The sequence below is a fragment of the Dendrobium catenatum genome, unplaced genomic scaffold, assembly GCF_001605985.2.
Source record: "Dendrobium catenatum unplaced genomic scaffold, ASM160598v2 original_scaffold_50655, whole genome shotgun sequence".
In the NCBI taxonomy this organism is placed as follows: Eukaryota; Viridiplantae; Streptophyta; class Magnoliopsida; order Asparagales; family Orchidaceae; genus Dendrobium; species Dendrobium catenatum.
The window spans coordinates 200,052-219,665 of NW_021369109.1; the positions used below are offsets into that span (position 1 = coordinate 200,052).

The 19,614-nt window shown below is 36.9% G+C and overlaps 1 protein-coding gene and 1 pseudogene across 1 annotated transcript; one reads left to right on the forward strand and one right to left on the reverse strand.

The window, feature by feature from the left end:
* LOC114578491 overlaps positions 1 to 10,455 on the reverse strand; it is an 82,931-nt pseudogene extending 72,476 nt beyond the window's left edge.
* A 4,247-nt stretch (positions 10,456 to 14,702) lies between these two features.
* LOC110102349 (PLASMODESMATA CALLOSE-BINDING PROTEIN 3) lies at positions 14,703 to 18,674 on the forward strand. The gene is made up of 4 exons (XM_020830668.2): positions 14,703 to 14,863; positions 15,356 to 15,595; positions 16,424 to 16,457; positions 18,206 to 18,674. The coding sequence occupies exons 1-4, from the start codon at positions 14,809 to 14,811 to the stop codon at positions 18,447 to 18,449; spliced, it is 573 nt and encodes a 190-aa protein (XP_020686327.1). The 5' UTR covers positions 14,703 to 14,808; the 3' UTR covers positions 18,450 to 18,674.
* Positions 18,675 to 19,614: the final 940 nt, after the last annotated feature.

Sequence of the window (19,614 nt, forward strand, 5' to 3'; positions counted from 1 at the left end):
AAACCTCGACAGGATAAGGAATATACCTCACTCAACACATCTTAAGCAAATGTATTAATGGCTGTTCGAGATCAAGATAATGTGAAATGGCCGTATCCTTTGAAACCGAACATAGAAAATCAAGATCAGTACTGTCACTTTCATCGTAGTCGTGGTCACACTACCGAAGCCTGTAGGAAACTCAAGGAGGAGATTGAAAGACTTATCCGCCAAGGTTATCTTCGACAGTTTATTCGAGATCCACCTACCCAAGAGGAAGCTCGTCCCGCTGGGGGGCAAAATTAACAATAGAGACAACCAATGAATAATCAAACAGTAGTTGGTGAAATTGAGACAATCGTAGGAGATCCTATACTATCTGATTAAGCCTCTTTTTGGTTGTAGATGAAAACCCAATGCCAAAGAAAGCTTGTATAGATCATTTTATCACATTTGAAGACTCTGATATGGAGGGAGTAAAAACTCATCATCAAGATCCGCTTGTTATTAATGCGGGGATAGGTGACCCGTGCTACAACGTCAAAAGAATTCTTGTGGACAATGGAAGCTCCGTAAATGTCCTATTATACTCCACTTTTCTCAATATGGGTCTCTCAAGAGAAAAGCTTCAGCCTGCTGCAGGTCCTTTGTATGGATTTGACAATCGACATGTACGAGCAAAGGGATAATCAGTCTCCCAATTGTACTTGGACAATTTCCTCAACAAACTACACACTTCATTCAGTTCATTGTTGTAAAGTCAGAATCGGCTTACAACACTGTCTTTGGGAGGTCATTCCAATCAATTTTTTGGATCGTCACCTCTATCCCTCACCTTAAGATGAATTTCCTTACCCAGGCAGGAGTCAGCGTAATACGTGGAGATCAACAAATAGCACAAACCTGCTATCTTAGGCAGGTTAAACCATGTCCAATAATTATCCTGAGCATCAAAGACTTTGATCCCCGAAGTGAGGATATCCCCAGAGAGCTTTCCCTGTAGAAGACCTCACTACTATATCTATATTTGAAAAACATCCTTCAAAGACTGTGCGGATTGGATCACTTTTCTCAAACAACAAGAAGAAGAAATTCATAAATTTTCTTATTTGAATATCAGGATGTTTTTGCCTAGAGTCTGGCAGATATGCCTGGAATCAACCCCGAAGTGATAGTGCATTCCCTCAAAGTCAATCTGATGTACAAACCGATTATCCAAAAGAAACAAAATTTTACAACAGATCGTCAGAAAGCAATCGAGCAAGAAGAAAAACGGGGGAGAAAGGAGGAAAAAAATCTCCAACTTCTATACAAGAGGGGCACTAAGTAGGGAAATTCACCTATTAAAAAACAGCGGAATGCCTCAACTGTTAGAAAGCCAGAAGGAGAAGAGGAGAAGGTGTAAGTTTCCCCCTAGCCCTGGGTGGCTGTTTATAGTGTTTTTGGGAAGAGGGAAAGATTCAAGATTTTTCTGAATTTTTTTAAATTTTTTCAAAAAATTTCGGGATTTTATGAAATTTTTTGGAATTTTTTATGAGTTAAAAAAGAAAAAAAAATTAAAAATCCGGCCGGCAGTTTCCAAACCACCAGCTGTGAACCACCGTGCGGCAGCCAAACAGCTCGCGCACCGCGCGGCCTAGGGCTGGTCGGCCGTGTTAAGGGCGGGCCAGGTGCGGGCGCGTGCAGCGTGCGGGCCGAGCGGGCCACGGGTAAGCCCAGGCAGGCGGGCAAGGCAGGCCCCAGGTGGGCCGCGGCATGGGCCAGCAGACTCGGCTGCCCATCGATTATGGGTCCAATTTTCGCCCCGAAAAGGCCAAATTGGACGTTTTTGAGGTCCCTTGGACCATTTTTCGACATTCCGGACTCAATTTTGGCACTTTTAAAACCATTTAAGGCTCCTACACGCAAGATCGGATTTCAAATCACATGAAAAATTCTTCAAAGTTTGTGATGCGTATTTTCAGACTCCTGGAGCTTCGACATCCAAAAATAGGGGGCAACTGATATATCATCAAAAAATTATCTTGATTAGGCACGAATCTCGAGGCAAAATCTAGTTGGAAACTTCAAAAATTACGGGATCACCTGAACTTTGATTTCAGCGAACTTAGAGTCAAACTAAGCGTCTCGAAAATACGAACTCAACAACACCAAAATTGACTCAAATTGAGCCCAAATGAGTCCAAATCAAGCACCCGACGCACTATCAAAAAGTTCAAACCACAATTTGAGTTACCAAACGATTTCCAAATATGACGTTCTTATAGTCAAATCGAGCGGCCCGACGAGACAAATCCAACGAGCCCAAGATCACCGAATTCTGACATCATTAAGACCTCAAATATCTTACGAACGGTACATGATCAAGGGATTCAATATCGACCCACCATCCGACCACTCCCTATTTACCCCTGATATCTCACTTATTTACAAGGCATGCCCCTCCAGAATATCAATAAATAGACCCCTAATTTCTCATGAGAGGGGAGCTAAGAAAGAAGAGAAGAAGGAGAAGAGAAGAGAAGAAGATTAGGAGGGAATAAACTCCTCGACCACCGTCGTCGGAATTCTGCTCGGCTTCCGAACGACATCAGAATTCTGCTCGGCTTCCGAACGACATCGGAATTCTGCCTGACTTCCGAATGACGCCGGAATCCTACTCGACTTCCGAACAACGCCGGAATTCTGCTCAACTTCTGAATAACGCCGGAATTCCGCTCGACTTCCGAACGATGCTGGAATTCAGCTCGATCTCCAAGTGACGCCGAAACTCTGCCCGACGTTGTAATCGGATTTCAATCCGGAAGTGAAGCATTGTAATTTGATCGTCCTAAATTTTAAGGACGACTCAGCCTTTTGTACTTCAAACAAACACTAGTGAAATTATTTCAATTGGGCGTGGCCCCATGGTTTTTTCCCTTTCCAGGATTTTTCACATAAAAATCTTAGTGTTATTATTTCTCCTCTGTTTGTGTGTTAGATATCCATACAACGCTGAGACGGAAATTTTCTAACTCTATCATCGCGTATATTCTAGTCCGCAATAATAATCATGAAGACTATGAACATTGTTACAAATCAGAGGTTTGAGAGGAAAAATTTAAACTTTATTATTCAATCTACTCCCTATTTATAGATCTATACAAGGTGTATTGATAAGGAAACAAATAACTCTAAATAATTGTAGAATAATGAGTAATACAATCAATCATAAACCAATAATTTAACTATGGAACGAATTAATATGATCCAGGCGGTCTTCCCATGGATTATTGTTCATAGCAGTGGGATCCTTTTTAGAACGTAAGGCTGAGATTTAACACTCCCCCTCAAGCTGGAGAATAGGGATTTATTATTCCCAGCTTGTCAATCATTCTGATAAAGGCAGAGTTGTCCAATCCTTTGGTAAGGATGTCTGCAAGTTGATCCTTCGATGACACATAATCGATACATACTAGACCACTGTCTAGTTTTTCTTTGATAAAATGTTTGTCCACTTCTATGTGTTTGGTCATGTCATACTGTACTGGATTGTGGGCTATACTTAATGCTGATTTGTTGTCACAATGTATCTTCATGGGGTCATCCAACTTGAGATTTAAATCTTCCAGAATTATTTTGATTCATAATAACTCACGTATTCCTAAGGCCATAGATCTATATTCTGCTTCCGCACTAGATCTTGCCACCACATTTTGTTTCTTGCTTCTCCATGTAACTAGGTTCTCTCCAAGAAATGCGCAGAATCCAGAAGTAGATCTTCTATCTACTGGTGATTTCGCATAGTCAGCATCCGTGTATACTTCTAGGGTTATTCCACGATCTCTCTTAAAGAGGATCCCTTTTCCTGGGTTTCCTTTAAGGTAGTGCAATATCTTGTCCACTGTTTGCATGTGAACCTATTTTGGATTCTACATAAACTGACTAACCGTACTTACAGTAAATGCTATATCGGGTCTAGTATGGGAAAGATAGATCAGTTTCCCTATAAGTCTTTGGTAGGCTCCTTTATCAACTTCTAGATCTTCTCTAGCTTCCCCAAGTTTGAGATTAGGTTCTACTAGTGTCGGTGCTGGTTTACAAGCTAGTTTACCTGTTTCTTTAAGAAGATCTTAAATGTATTTTTTGTTGTGAGATGAAGATTCCTTTACTGAAGTGAGCTACTTCAATTCTAAGAAAGTATTTTAGTCAACCAAGTTCTTTGATGTCAAATTCCTTAGTAAGACTTTTCCTCAACCTACTTTTCTCCTCTTCGTTATTTCCATTTAAGATAATATCGTCCACATATACTAATAAAATTGTGACTCCCCCTGATTCTGAGTGTTTAAAAAATAATGTATGATCCCCTTAACTTTGTTTATACCCATTAAGAAGCATGAATTTTGATAATCTTCCAAACCAGACCCTTGGTGATTGTTTGAGCCCATATAAAGCCTTTTTAATCTGCACACCTTGTTACCTTCATATTTTTTCTTAAACCCTGGTGATATTTTCATAAATATCTCTTCCTCCAAATCCCCAAGTAGAAATGCATTTTTCACATACAATTGTTCCAGATGCCAGTTGTACTTGGCTGCTAGTGAAAGTAGTATTCTAACGGTGTTCATCTTGGCTACAGGTGCAAAGATTTCTTGATAGTCAATGCCATATCTTTGAGTGTACCATTTTGCCACTACTCTTGTCTTATATCTTTCTAGTGTGCCATCAGCTTTGTACTTTACGGAGAATACCCATTTGCATCCAACTGGTTTTTTTCCTGTCGATAAATTGGTGATCTCCCATGTATTGTTCTTCTCTAGAGCCTGCATTTCATTTATCATGGCATTTTTTCAATTTTTATCAAATAAGGCCTCAGAAATATCTTTAGGAATCTGGATATCTTCTAGTATAACCAAGAAATTTTTGTGTGAGGATGAGAAGTTGTTGAAGGATATAGAGTTGGTTATAGGGTATAAGGGAGGTGGTGAGCTTACCTTATTTCCAGGAGATAGTTCAAATTCTTGGATCTTCTTCGGAGTATAACCTGAACTTGAACGCCTGGAGTATACATTTCCAAATCTAATGATAGCTTTGTCTTTTATTTCTCTATCCTGGTTTCAGGTGGATTGGTTTGAGATGGAGGATGTGTTAGTTCATGTTCCTCATCTTCCTCAAGTTCAACCTCCCCCTAAAGATGAGGCTTGAAAAATAGGAATTTTGTTCATCAAAGGTAACGTCAACTGAGACATGGGTTTTTCTTGTAGCAGAGTGATAACACTTGTAACCTTTTTGGGTAGCTGAATAGCCAATAAAGATGCATTTGAGTGCTCTTGGATCTAATTTTCCTCTATTTTGGCTGTGAATATGAACGTAGGCGGTGCAACCAAAGATTTTTGGTGTAAGGTTATGAGGGGTTCAAAATTTGGGGTAAAATGAGGACAAAATTTTCATTGGAGTTTTGAGCCCAAGGGCTATTGAAGGTAGTCAGTTTATGAGATAAGTTGCAATTAGGAGAGCTTCCCCCCAATAGGATTTGGGTATATTGTAGTGGAATAGGAAAGCTCGAGTGGAGGCTAGAAGGTGAACCATTTTTTCTTTCTGCAACACCATTTTGTTGTGGGGTGTGGACGCATGAGGACTCGTGGATGATCCCTTCATTTTGGAAGTAGGAGGAGAGGGTTTGGTTGAAATAGTCTTTTGTATTATCGGAGCGAAATCTTCTTATTTTCACCCCGAATTGATTTTGGATCATGGTATGAAAAAAGGGAAAAATAGTGCTAACATCATATTTATTTTTAGGAGATAAATCCAAGAGACTCTAGTGCAATCATCAATGAATGATACAGACCATCGAGCACCAGATATATTGGGGATTTTTTAGGGTCCCCATATATCACTGTGAATAAGGTAAAAAGGAGTGTCACATCTCTCATTTTTGTTTGGGAAGGAAGTTCTTCATAATGAAAATATTTATTTTCTAATTTCTAAAAAAGTTATGGATACATATGTTTTAGGACATCGAAAGATGGGTGTCCTAACCTGTAATGATGAAGCCAAATAGTGGATTTTTTATCAACTAGGGATAACACAGAGCAGCTATTTTTAGATTGGTTTAGTTCTTCCAATTAATACAATCCAGCTTTCACCTTAGCAAGTCAAATCTTCTTCCCCGATCTCTGGTCCTGAAATAAGCAATAGGTAGGGTTAAATAAAGCTTGACAATTATGATCATTGGTAAGTTTTTGTATTGAAATTAGGTTTGTGGATAATTGAGATACGTGAAGCACATTTTTTAAGATGAGTGAGGGAGATAATGTTATGTCTCCTTGGCCTGCTATCGTGGTAAGAGAACCATCAGCAGTGATGATTTTCTTGTTGCTTAGGCAAGGAGTATAGTTGATGAAGTGGTTAGGTGAGTGGGTCATCTGGTCTGTGGCTCCTGAGTCAATGATCCATAATTTCTTTAAATGATTTCTATAGGCACTTAAACTAATAGAAATCAGAAACTTACCTGAGAGTGCAAGTGAGGAAGATGCATTTGATTTTTCAAGTGATACCAGAAGTCGTTTCAGTTTATCAATATCTTTTTTATTGAGTTCTCCAAGGCCAAAGTGTGTTTCTGGGTTGGGCTAACTTGTAATGTTGTTAGCATGTGATGTGCCTCTTGTTTCGGTTCTTTAAATCCACTCCTTACTGGGGGGTTTTCCATGTATTTTCCAGCACGTTTCCTTTGTGTGTCTTGATTTTTTGCAATAACTACACTAAAGGGAGTTCTTATCTTTGAATTTTGAAGAATTTTTGCCCTTCTCCTTCCATGAAGATTCTTTGTTCATCACCATTGCTGAGCTCTCAACGACCTTTGGTTCTAGCATCACTCCTCGTCAGCTTTCTTCCGCGCGGATGAGAGAAATGGTTTCATTGAGTAATGGTGTCTCCTCTTTGCCGAGGATCTGGACTCTAACCTGGTCAAATTTTGTATTCAGCCTTGCAATAAAATTATAAACTCTATCTTTTTAAATAAAGTTCTTTAGGATTGCAGCATCTTCCGGACATCTGGTCTCTATGCATCTATAGTGATCAAGTTCTTGCCACAGATTTTGTAGAAGGGTGGTATACTCCGTCAACGTCTTACTCCCTTATTTTATGCTTCCAACTTTGACTTTAATTTCAAAGATTTGAGCCGCATCAAGAGCTTTGGAGAAGATCTGTCTAGCAGAATCCCATATGTCTTTTGCAGTGGAAAGGAACATAAATGTATCGCTAATTTCTGAGAGTCATGGAATTCTACAACCATGACATAATCATGGAGTCTGTTTCATCCCATGCCCCAAATTTAGGATCTCCTTTTTCTAGTCCTCCTCCAAGGAGGTGATGTATTTTTCCTTTCCCCTTCAAGTAGGTCTTCACAAATTGAGACCAGTTTAAGTAGTTCTTCTCATTTAGACGATAGGAAGGTTGCATGCTTTGAAGGTCACCTCGTCCTTGGTGCGCCATCGATTCCTCAGTTTGATCAACGCTTTGAGATGAGTTAATTTCTGACATTGGAAAGAAATTAAGGCTTCCTAGATTTTTTTTTTTTTTGTTCGATAATAAAGGTCGAAAAAATTTTTTTTTCCTTTTTTTCTTCTTTTTTTTTTCCTTCTTTTCTTTGGTTTACTAAACCAAACCAGCCGAGCCCTTTAAAAAACTCGGATCGGGACTAGGGCACGGGGTCGGGCTCCAGAGAAGTCCCATTCGGCTTCACGGTCACTCCTTGCGCTCGTTCTTGGTTGTTCGACTCGTCGACTCCGGCCTTCCTCTCGGATTGGAAGTTCCTTCAGATTGTTCGTGGCTGACGCAGGGAGCCGCTCGGTTAGGGCACACAAGGAGCCGCTCGGCTTCCTTGGTTCGCAGGAGGCTTCTCTTTCAATTGGATCGGAATGCCTTCGACGATCTTTCCTTCCTGTCGGATCGGGATGCTCGTTCATGTCGGATCGGAATGCTCGCTGGCTGCTCGACTGCGCTTCTCTCCTTTGCCGATCTTCCCTTCCTGTCGGATCGGGTTTGTTGCTTCGCACGAGGCTTCTTCGGCTCCTTCGTGGCTGTTCGACAACTTTCGTCTACGGCAATGAAGGCCTTTCTTCACGAAGTTTTTTTTTTCCTTCAACAACTCCGGTGCTCTGATACCATGTTACAAATCAGAGGTTTGAGATGAAAAACTTAAACTTTATTATGCAATCTACTCCCTATTTATAAATCTATACAAGGTGTATTGATAAGGAAACAAATAACTCTAAATAATTGCAGAATAATGAGTAATACAATCATTCCTAAATCAATAATCTAACTATGGAAGGAATTAATGTGATCCAGACGGTCTTCCCACGGATTACTGTTCATAGCCGTGGAATCCTCTTTGGAACGTGAGGCTGAGATTTAACAATCATCAACAAGCATTTTACTCTTTTTCGTTTGGATGGGCCCCTTAGAAGATGATGGCATTATTCTCTTTGTCGTTCCTACAAAGTATTCTCTAAGGTTTTGTTCAGAACAGTCAACATCTAATGATGTATCTATAGGAGTCTCCATAAAACCAATTGTCTTTTCATCGTCTAAGTTAATATGTTGAGTACCAAATGGATCTTGGCAATTTCCTGACCTAACCCAATCACCAATTGCATTGCATTCACCACAAACTTTCTCTAATTCCATACAATTCAAGAGAGAAATATTCAAATAAATTGCATCATTGAGAAAAGCCTGTAATTATTCAGATTAGCAAGCGTAAGAGATAGATTGCATGTTTGCATTTGTAAAAATTCAACTAAATTTGAAGTATTACATGGATATGCGATAGAAACTCCTCTTGACCCATCAATATAGTCTTCAGAATATCATCCCAAGACACTCCAAACTTCTTTCTTAATTTTTGGATGTGATTCCAAACACTTCTTTGATATCTAATCTGATTTTTGCATTGCTCAGTTGTAACATAAATATCAAATTTTACTTTTAATATTTGAACAGCATGCTGATATCCAGTATCTTTGAAGTCTTGCGCACTTATCATTTTAGCATCAACATACTCACACATTATCTATAATAACCCAGATATCCATTCGTGTTTTAGACTAAATAGAAAGTTTTTTCTCTTCTTAGATTTTGCATTTGATACATTAGACGGACCTTTTGACTCCATTACCCCTACAAGTAATGATTCATGTGCTAGCAAAGAAGAATATGACAAATTCAAGCAAAGAAGAAATATTTACAAAGTTATGTCTTTAATGCATTTATAAAAGTATATAAGCATATAAAAGAAAAAATATATATATATATATAGTGCATTTACAAAAGCACATCTACAAAAAGTGGCATACAACCATTAATACACGTCTTCAATGTGTTTAAATGGCAAAATTCTCCATGCGACTCCACATTGCAAAAGTTATTTGATCTCTTCTCTCCAACCATTCTCGAGAATCATATGGAATAGCTTCGTGTCTTTCTCTTACACGGTTTTTTAATCTCCAAGCATCTTCTAACAAAATTAAACTATATGCACCATCTGTAATTATCCAGCTATGCAAAATAGCTCAGACGAGTACATTAACTTGTATCTTATATATTGTTTCGAGCAATAGAGGCATAATCATCTGATGTCACAACCCTCAAATCATATGTAAGCCAACATTCAAGTACTGCTAATAGTTTCCCCATATCTTTACACTCAGTTTACTTCAAACCAAATAGCCCCTAAATAAATCTGAATTTAGAGGATTTACAAAATCCTACATCAGTTAAATCCTAACTGCATCCAAACAAGCTTAAGAAATCTGCGATTTACCACAAAACATCGACAAAAGGTATTGCACGGAATCCTAGAATTCAAGGGGAAAACACGGTTTGGCCATACTTAAGGCAAATACGGGTTAAATTCAGGTTAAATCTTGCATCTAAACCGCCAAGGTGACAACCTATCTACCGCATGATAAGAAAACAGAACAGAATAAACAAGAGCCACCCAAGACATGAGATCCAACCAAAAATAGCAGAGGCTACCTTCAGATCCAAATATCTAATGACCTAGAAAGAGCATTCTTCCAGCAGAACATGTTTCCTTGACAAAGAAAAGGAACCGATGAAAGCAATAGAAAGAAAGAATATATGTTTGCAGGAGAGGAGAGGAGGCATTAGGAAGTAATACCAATGAGGATGAGGCGCTTGTCGGGCTTGGACGCGCACTTCATGCGGCGCAGGAGCTCCGTCATCAGATCCAAAGAGGGGACATCCTCCAGACTGACGCCACTCTCTCCTCGGCTCGCCATTTCCGCAACTCACTGCCGCGGTCAATCGAACAAGAGGAATTGGACAAAGCTGACTTTTAAATGTCACTTACTTCTTCCCCCTTAATCGATCGCGCTCATCATCGGGGTCGGGACACGGACATTAGGACCGGCCAGGCACAAGAACCGTGCTCAGGTCAAACTCCTCCCAGTTTGATGTCGCGGAAAGGGTTAAAAAGTCAAATTGACTTGTGTAAATCTGATAAATCCGACCCGTCTTTCAGCCCGACCCAAGAGATAACGTTAAATTTAGTTTGGCGCTTATTATTTTAGAATTTAAGGCGCGAATCACCGCAATATATAACGCTTAGGGCCAAAATTTTCGCAGAAAAAATGCCGATGAAGATGGAGATTGATCTGGATCTGGAGGAGGATGTTAGTTTTTATGAGCAGACAATATTTTCGCAGGTCTCGGAGGAAGTCGATAACCTGGAGAATGCCGACGTCCAGGAAACAAGTGCACATGAAGCAGAACCAGTGCGACTTGATGAAAAGTTCAGCTTATCGGTAAACTTCGCCTTCTTCCAAGTTTTCTTTATAGCAATGTTGCAATCAAATTTATTTACATAGTCATTTTTTTTTATGTAATTATTTTAGGGTACAAATATTTTAGATGTTCCCTTCTTGATGTAATTATTATCAACAATGTACATAATGTTAAATTGTAATTGATTTTAAAAGAAGACTCGATGTTCCCTTCTTTTATAGTATTATTGAGCTAGGGTACAATAACTGTTAAGAGAGTTGTTATTTTGCATGTTTTACATTCTTGCAACTTGTATTATTTTGATGATTTCAATTATTATTGTTTTACATATATCTCCGAACACTATTTCTTGCTCTAGTGTGTACTAACATTTCAGGAAAATCAACTCCAAGATATTGAAGACTTGTAATCAAATTCAACAAATTTTCATAAGTTTTGATATGAGATGGAGTGATTATAATTGAGTGAAAAATCACAATATACACACTTGGGAAACTTTTTTGTGAATTGATCGTACAGGACGAACTTAGTTCGTACGGGACGAACATGTCAATTACCCCTAAGGAGAGCAATGGATCGAACAGGTGGAGAGAAAATTTTTCTAATTCATAATCGTCCAGGACAATTTTAATAGTCATCCCGGGACGAATGTCCTGGGATTCTCACTTTTCTACTGTTCGTCCAGACGAAATCAATGGTTCGTCCCAGGACGAACGTCTCTGTATTCTCACCGTCCCCTGTTCGTCCAGACGAAAAATAAGGTTCGTCCCAGGATGAACGTCTCTGTATTGAGGCTTGCTCCATTCATCCAGACGAAAAATAATGTTCGTCCCAGGACGAACGTCTCTGTATTGAGACACACCGAGAGCTCTCTTTTATGCAGGAGGGCAGCACTTCGATGGAGAGGTATCATATGAGAGTTGTTGTACATCAGGTCCTTAGCAGATGCTATGTACAGAGGTATAGGCCTATCTTCTCTGCGGGATGCTCTTTTGCGCTACGATGGAGTGCTCTACTCTTTCAGTGCGCCACTCTTTCTTTTCCCTGTATCTGTAGCTGCTTTTCCCGCACTCTCTTTTATCCGGGACTTAGTCATATTTTGTTGAGCCTTTTCTTTTTGAAGTCTAAAGAATATGATTTAAAGGGAATTGGTGTATATAGTTTAATAGTTATAAATTACTTAGTCATTTATCTATAATAATCATAATATATTCTTAAAATTTTTCTATAAATATATACTGATTAATATACTATAATGATTCACTCAATAAATTTTTTCTCGAACTATAATGATTTCTAATAATGTTTATATACGAAATAAAATGAATAAAAATATATAAATTGAAAAAACTGATGAATATATAATAATAATAATAATAATAATAATAATAATAATAATAATAATAATAATAATAATAATAATAATAATAATAATAATAATAATAATAATAATAATAATAATAATAATAATAATAATAATAATAATAATAATAATAATAATAATAATAATAATAATAATAATAATAATAATAATAATAATAATAATAATAATAATAATAATAATAATAATAATAATAATAATAATAATAATAATAATAATAATAATAATAATAATAATAATATACTTTACAACATATTAAAAATATGCAATGAAAAGTTTGGAAATCGTTATAAATCTGAGTTTATATAAAATCTAAAGAAATAAAGTATTATAAAGCAAACACAAAGTAGTTCAAGAAAATTTTGATTTTTCAAGGACGCCCTAATTTTTAATGATAATAAGTTCAATGAGAAATCTCATTTTTTATACCTAACAGAATCATAAAATTAAGTAAAAATACACATACAATAGAGCATATAATGCTTTTCATTATGTGAAAATGATTTGTAAATTGAATGTAAAATAGTTAACTAAGGCCAATTTCAATATATAATAATTCTCCCCAACCAAAGTCAAAAAAATTTACTAATAAATTAGATTAAATTTGATACTTCATCAAAAAATTATCTTGATTAGACACGAATCTCGATGCAAAATCAAGTCGGAAACTTCCGAAATTAAAATTGGGACCATTCGAACTCCGATTTCAGCAAACTTACAGTCAAACTGCATCTCGAGAATACAAGACTAACGACATCAAATTCAACCCAATCCGAGCCCAAACAGATCCAAATCAAGGGTTAGAACTGTTGTTGGATGGTTCGAACCACAATTTGGATTACCAAACAGTTTTCAAACATAATGTGTTTAAAGTCGAATTGAGCGGCTCGGCGAGGCAAAGCTAACGAGCCAAAGATCAACTAATTCCAACATCACTAAGACATTCAAATGCCCATCAAACGATCCATGATCAAGGGATTCAACATCGGCCGTCCATTCAACCACTCCCCATTTACCATTGATCTCTCACATATTTACGGACCATGCCACTCCAAAAATCTATAAATATACCCCTCATTTCTCTTGAAAGGGGATCCAAACAAGAGGAGAAAAAGAGTAGAAGAGAAGAGAAGGAAGAGGCTCCTCCTCGACCACCGCCTGAGTTCCTCCTCGACCACCGCCTGAGTTCCGCCGGACCACCGCCTGAGTTCCGCCGGGCCACCACTTGAGGCCTTCATCCTCACCTAACCACGACCTGAGGCCCTCACTTGCGCCAGAGTTCTGTCAAGTCACCGTCAGACTACTAACTGACCCTCCAACTTCCAAGTGAAGCCAGATTTCACACTAGACTTCAACCATCCGGTTGACATTTATAATCTGATCTTCCTCAAGGACGAGTCAGCTCACTGTACTCAACTCGAATTCTAGTGAAATCTTTTCAACTGTGCTAGGCTCCGTGGTTTTTTCCCTTCTCAGGATTTTTCACGTATAAAATATTGTGTTTTCTATGTGTGAGCTGGATATCCATGCAACGCTAAAATGTAAAATTACAAATGTATTGCCGCCTATATTCTAGCCCGCAACAAATTTAACTCTAAAAAATTAATAAATATAAAATAAACATAAAAGTCCTACTAAAAAATACATCAAGTCATTGCAAGTAGATGTTTGATAGCGTTAGAAATCGCGTGTTTATTCAATCAAATCTCGTAACCCCGGCGGCCGGTAGCGGCAGCGATAATGGTAGCGGCAGGTGATGCGACGCAGCATCATGGGCAACGATGATGCTCGGTGACCCGCGATAGACGCCATAGCTACTGTGGCTCGCGGGCAGACGCCAGACGCGACATGAGGCAGTAGCTCGATGAGAAGCGGGCAGGCTAAGAAGGCAGACGCCTTTTTCCCGGGTCATTTCCAGATCATTTTAGGGTTTCCATGTCTACCCGAACCCAAACAAACCATACTCAGTTTGGGTTCGGGTCAACCCGAACCCAAAATATATGGGTCAGGTTGGGGTCGGATTTTCAGGTTGTGTCAAATTTTGACACCCCTACCTTCAAACTCTATATGAGCCATCGATGTCTTCCTTTAATAAGCTTGGCAAGATCGATGAATGACACCAAGGTTAAAACCAAATTTTGTATCAATTCAAATTTGTCTAGTGTGAACCAATTTTAAACGTCGAACGAGTCCGATAATCAATTTGTAAATCTAAAAATTCTCTCTTATTAGAGCTAATTTTGTTGGACCCTCGAGCACATTTTCTCAAATAATATGCAATTGAGTTAGTTAACTATGAGGCATATAACTTATATATAAAATAATTTATAATGAATTTAAGTAAAGTTTTTAAAGGTTACTTCATAGTTGAATTTTTTAAAAACAATTTATTCTATAAAATAAATATTTTGTAGTTCGAACTTGATATTCCATTCATTCATTCATTCAGTAAAATTCACTTTAATGCTAAATATTTATTCTTTTTAATTAATAAAGAAAGCATGTCCCAAAAAAAAAATTAATAAAGAAAGCATAATTTTCGGTTGAAAACCCCAACTTGAGTTGGCTTTCGGCTTTACCTTTCTAGTTTCTTCTATTCTCCTTCGCCTTTCTGCCCTCTTCCGCTTTGCTGCTGAGCTCATCTTCCTTTTCCTTCCATGGCTGCTATGATGCTCTTAGCACTCTTTCTGACCCTGTTTAGTGGTCGTTCTGGTAACTTCAGCTACCAAATCTTTGATTACCCTTTCTTTTGAGACCATAAGATCTTTTACATGCTTGGGGAGAGAATTCTTCTCTCTTTTATTTTGGTATCCCAAAACTTTTGTAGCTGAATTTTGCTTCGGGGGAACGATAATTTGTTAGAAAGCTCTTCCTCTTTATGTATCCAAGTGCTGTGATGCGAAATCAATATTGCACAGTTTAGGTTTACAGAGAAATCTCATTATTCCGTCAGAAATCAATAAGTTGGTTTAAGAGTTTCAAAACAAAAAGAAAGAAACAGAGAAGCTGTAATCTTCATCTTGTTCTACATTCTTCTTTCATCTCCTCATACTTTGCGATTTAAAATTTGTTTTTATTTTTTCCTTACTTCCTTTTCAGCAGTGATGTTTTTGCTTTATTTTCTTAACATTTCCTTCAAATTCTGATGACTAATGGACTTTCTTTCTTATGTTTATTCACAAATTTTCTTCTTCTGTATGGAAGATGGTGCTTGGTGTGTTTGTAGGCAAGATGCGAGCAACACCGCCCTTCAGAAGACCATAGACTATGCCTGTGGAGCTGGGGCTGATTGCAATCCTATTCTCCAGAATGGCGCCTGCTATAATCCCAATACAGTGCTTGCCCACTGCTCTTATGCTGCTAATAGCTACTACCAGAGGAAGGCTCAGGCTCAGGGAGCTTGTGACTTTGCAGGAACTGCAACAATATCCCAAACTGATCCAAGTAAAGCTCAATCTGTTGATTATTTTATCATTTCTTTCATGGTGCGCTTATTTTGGAGAAAAATGTTTTCATCACATTTCAGGCTAATTGTTGCTATCAATGGAGAAACTTGGAATGATAGATTACGAAATGATTTTAGTTAGAGAAATTTTAGTTTTTCCATATTGGAATCTTTCAATACATACATTATTTTTTTCAATGCAAAATTACTACTTTCTTCATGCTAGTATCTGCTTCTTGACAATTTGCAACCTGCATAGCTTTTATTTAAGATGAGAGTCTGAAAATTTGACCAAGTGCATGTGTGGGAGCTAAGCTTGCATTGAGAAGGCATGCGGTGCTCTATATTCTTGAAATCTTCGTATTATTTCAAATATATTTGATGTTATGCCCCATCTATTTTTGTTATTAAAGTTACATATTGATTATAATAGATCAGTTGTGAAAAGGTTATGGATAAGTTATGCTTCAGTGGTTTGGGCATGTAAAACAAAGGGTGACAGATGCACTAATAAGACATGAAGAAAGCTGTAGAAGCATTAGGAACAACAAAAAAAGATATAGATTGAAGGCCATATTGAGGTTGTGCAAAAAAATTATGCAAAAGAGGTGATCACCTCCTCTAGCAATTAGTAGGGGATGAATGGAATGAGAATTCATAAAGAATTTATTGATGATGGTGGTGTATTTAGAGGTGTTTGGCCAACATAAAATCATTGAAATGTGTAATTAATGAGTTTTATAGTATTTCACATTATTTTGCCTTTTTATTTAGCACCTAGAAAGGCTATGTGAGGTAATCTTTTAACCCCTTCATTTCTCTTGTAGGTAACAATGGCTGTTCTTATCCTTCCTCCCAAAGGTATTATTGTTATTTTGTTTTGCTAAAGCTTATTTATTTCAAGTTATGCTTCGTTTGGGACAACTTTCTTCTTGCTTTCTAAAACAGCTTTCTAGTAGAAAAATTTTTTGAATCTGAAATTTTTGTACTAAATAGCCATTTTAAAAAGCAGTACAAAAGCTGTCTCAAACGAAGCCTTAATTTTTCTATCTTGTTTGTTTTTTAACGAGCTTTTTTTATTTCTCACTCTACTAAGTTGGACCATCCATTGATGGGTCGTTATTTAGGTTCTTTCACTTTGTTTAAGCTCTATATTTCAACACGTCTATTTGTGGTCTTTGAGCTGTGTTGCATGGAATGGTTCTTTCGTAATGATAATATAGCACTTGTATATCCTGTTAGATGGAAGGAATAAATGCTCATCTTTGTGGTTTCCTCACTTAGCCAACTTGTTCAAGAAAAGGCATTAGGCTTGTACCTTACAGTTTAATGGGATTTGGCCATGACAGGATCAAAATTCTCTTAAATCCACTTGATGTCTTTGGCTCATTCAACCAAATAAATTCTATTAAGCATGACCATTAGATAAAGATTGCAATCATTAAAAAGCCGTTTAATTTGCTACAAAAATAGGACTGCATGTAAAATACACCCATGAAATATCTATCTACTTTTCAAGAAAAGGCATGAGACTCTCTCTTAATAACTTTATGCAATTAGGTCATGTTAGGAACAAGATTCTCTTTAGTCTACCAAACGGTACCTTTTCTATGGTTCATTGAACCAAATAAACTCTATTATGCTTGAGCGCTCAAGGCTGTCAGTAATTTAGTTGTTGGCAAGAGATCTGTCTAATCATTGCAACGGTAGTCTTCAGCAATTTTGTGAAAATTTAGCGAATGTAATAATCATTTTGCGTTTAGATACTTAAAAAATGTCATTATCAGTGCTAGTTTTACTTTATATTATATTTTCGAGAGATTATTTTGTGCGGACACCGGATGGAGAGAACCATCCGGTTATCTTTTTGTCTACTACGGTAAAAGCGCAATCAAAGTGCATCTATGCTTTTACTGTAGATAGAGAGAAAACTGGATGGTTCTCTCCGTCGGTGTCCGCACAGAATAAAAAGTCTATATTTTCACTGTAGGTAACATCCCATAAAAAAAAACAAAGAAAAAAAAAGCATGGCCTTGAAGCTTGAGCGTTAATATCACAATCAAACTCTTATCATTAGTCCTATCTCAAATATTTAGTCCATAAGGTGTCAAAGGAAGACAAATTGTAAATATATCATACAAATTTCTTCTAATGGCAGATGATGAATTGAGAAAGGTTTGTTTTAATTATTGAGAGATCAACACTTTCTATAGATATAAGCTTTCATGATGAATTATACTCGGATTCCAACATTCGAAGATCTCTCAACCACATAGCTCTACTTATATATCTAATTCAGCAAAAGAGATGAAGATCTTCAACATAAGATTCGAAGATCATTTATTAGATGGTATAATGGATATCTAAGAATTAGAATTTCTTTCCCAAGCAAATTAACCTGCCTATTCATTTAAGCTCGGCAGCAAGTTCATGAGCTCATATGAGTTCTGGATAAGAAATGCTCAAGTAACACCAGAATGGTCACATAATATGTTAAAACTTATCTTATATTTGGTTTTTCACAACTTTTTTCTATGTTTTTGAATCTCATATTCGACCACTCGTTTAGCTTTCTATCTGATATTTTATTTTATCCATTTTTTGTTCAGTTCATCTGGGAGTAGCAGCAGCAGTCCTGGTACAGGAAACTCAACACAGAGCCCTGGCTCAGCTTCAAGTTCAACTGGCTTTACTCCAACCCAAACTGGAACAGGAGGAGTTCTGGGAGGTCTTGGCCCTTCAGGAACTATCACTAGTGTAGATGGAAGTGAAGCTGGTTTTCTCCCAGATCCAAAGATTTTCTCTCTGTTTCTCATCATTTTACTCTCTGATTTGGTTTTGCTGATGCTCTGATTGAAGAAAAGAGAGAAAGAAAATGCCTTGATTAGTTAGAAGAAGTGGGTTTTTGATTTCTAATGGTTATTGCGTTGACTTATGAGCTATGGTAGTGGTGGGTGGGGTAGGTTGGTGTAGTAGAAATTTTAAGTGCCTTGTTATGTTTCATTTGTAAATCTTTCCTGGAGGGTACTTCTATTGATGTTGGTGATATGAGAATATTTATATTTTTGTTTTTTTTAATATATATATATATATTTTTTAAAAATTGGGGGCGAGATTTGAATTCATAACCTTTTAATTGAAAAAATTATTATGTGCAACACCGGATCGTCTGGAGGCTAATCAGAACATGCCACATCACCTGTAATATATAGTCGTGATGTATTATTAGATGATGTGACGCGCTCCTATTCATATCCGGACAATGTGAGATAATAATTTGACTCTTAGAGGCGGTTTGATATTGGATTTATCATGGGATTTAAGTTGGATTAACGCTAAATCCATCCAAACGGTTTTTGTGCTCGCATTAAAACCTGGGATTCTGTAAATCCCATATTTATAGATTTACGGCTTAAATCACGGATTTACTAAATCCCTCGGTTCGGTGGATTTAACGGGATTTAACATTAGAAGCGTGGAGAAAAGGAAAACCTAGATGCTCTGTAAGTTATAGATAATTTAATTAATATAATTATAAATATTAATAATTAAAGTAAATTAATTAATAATTAAGATATAATTAACTTGCATAAATTAATTTATTATCTAATCTGTTATATAATTAGAATTAAATATTAATATAGTTAGCTTAATTAGTAGTATAAGCTAAAAAATATATATATTGAAATTCATAACACATTAATTTATTTTTATTAAGTTTTAATTATAAATATTTTTTTTCACATATATTTTTAATGTCTATAATTTTGAATATGTATATCTTAATATATAAGAGATTTCAAGTAACACCATTTGAAGTTTTTAAACCGGAATTTCCCACCTGTAATTCGAACCAGTGGCTCCTTAGACAGAACTCCCTTACTATAACTAATCAAGCTCGCGTTCTTTTTTTTGGGGAAATTATTGTACTTAAAGCAATACAGATGACCCAACCTTTCATTCTGACTAAGCTGCTCAGCGTTTTTTTTTAATAATTGTGTTTTTTTTTTTTGGGCAT

Bases quoted from the DNA above. Each gene is read 5' to 3' on its own strand.
- LOC110102349 (XM_020830668.2), top strand. From the start codon at position 14,809: ATGGCTGCTATGATGCTCTTAGCACTCTTTCTGACCCTGTTTAGTGGT. The intron at 14,864-15,355 runs GTAACTTCAGCT...TCTGTATGGAAG, and splicing joins CCTGTTTAGTGGTCGTTCTG to ATGGTGCTTGGTGTGTTTGT. The intron at 16,458-18,205 runs GTATTATTGTTA...TTTTTTGTTCAG, and splicing joins TCTTATCCTTCCTCCCAAAG to TTCATCTGGGAGTAGCAGCA.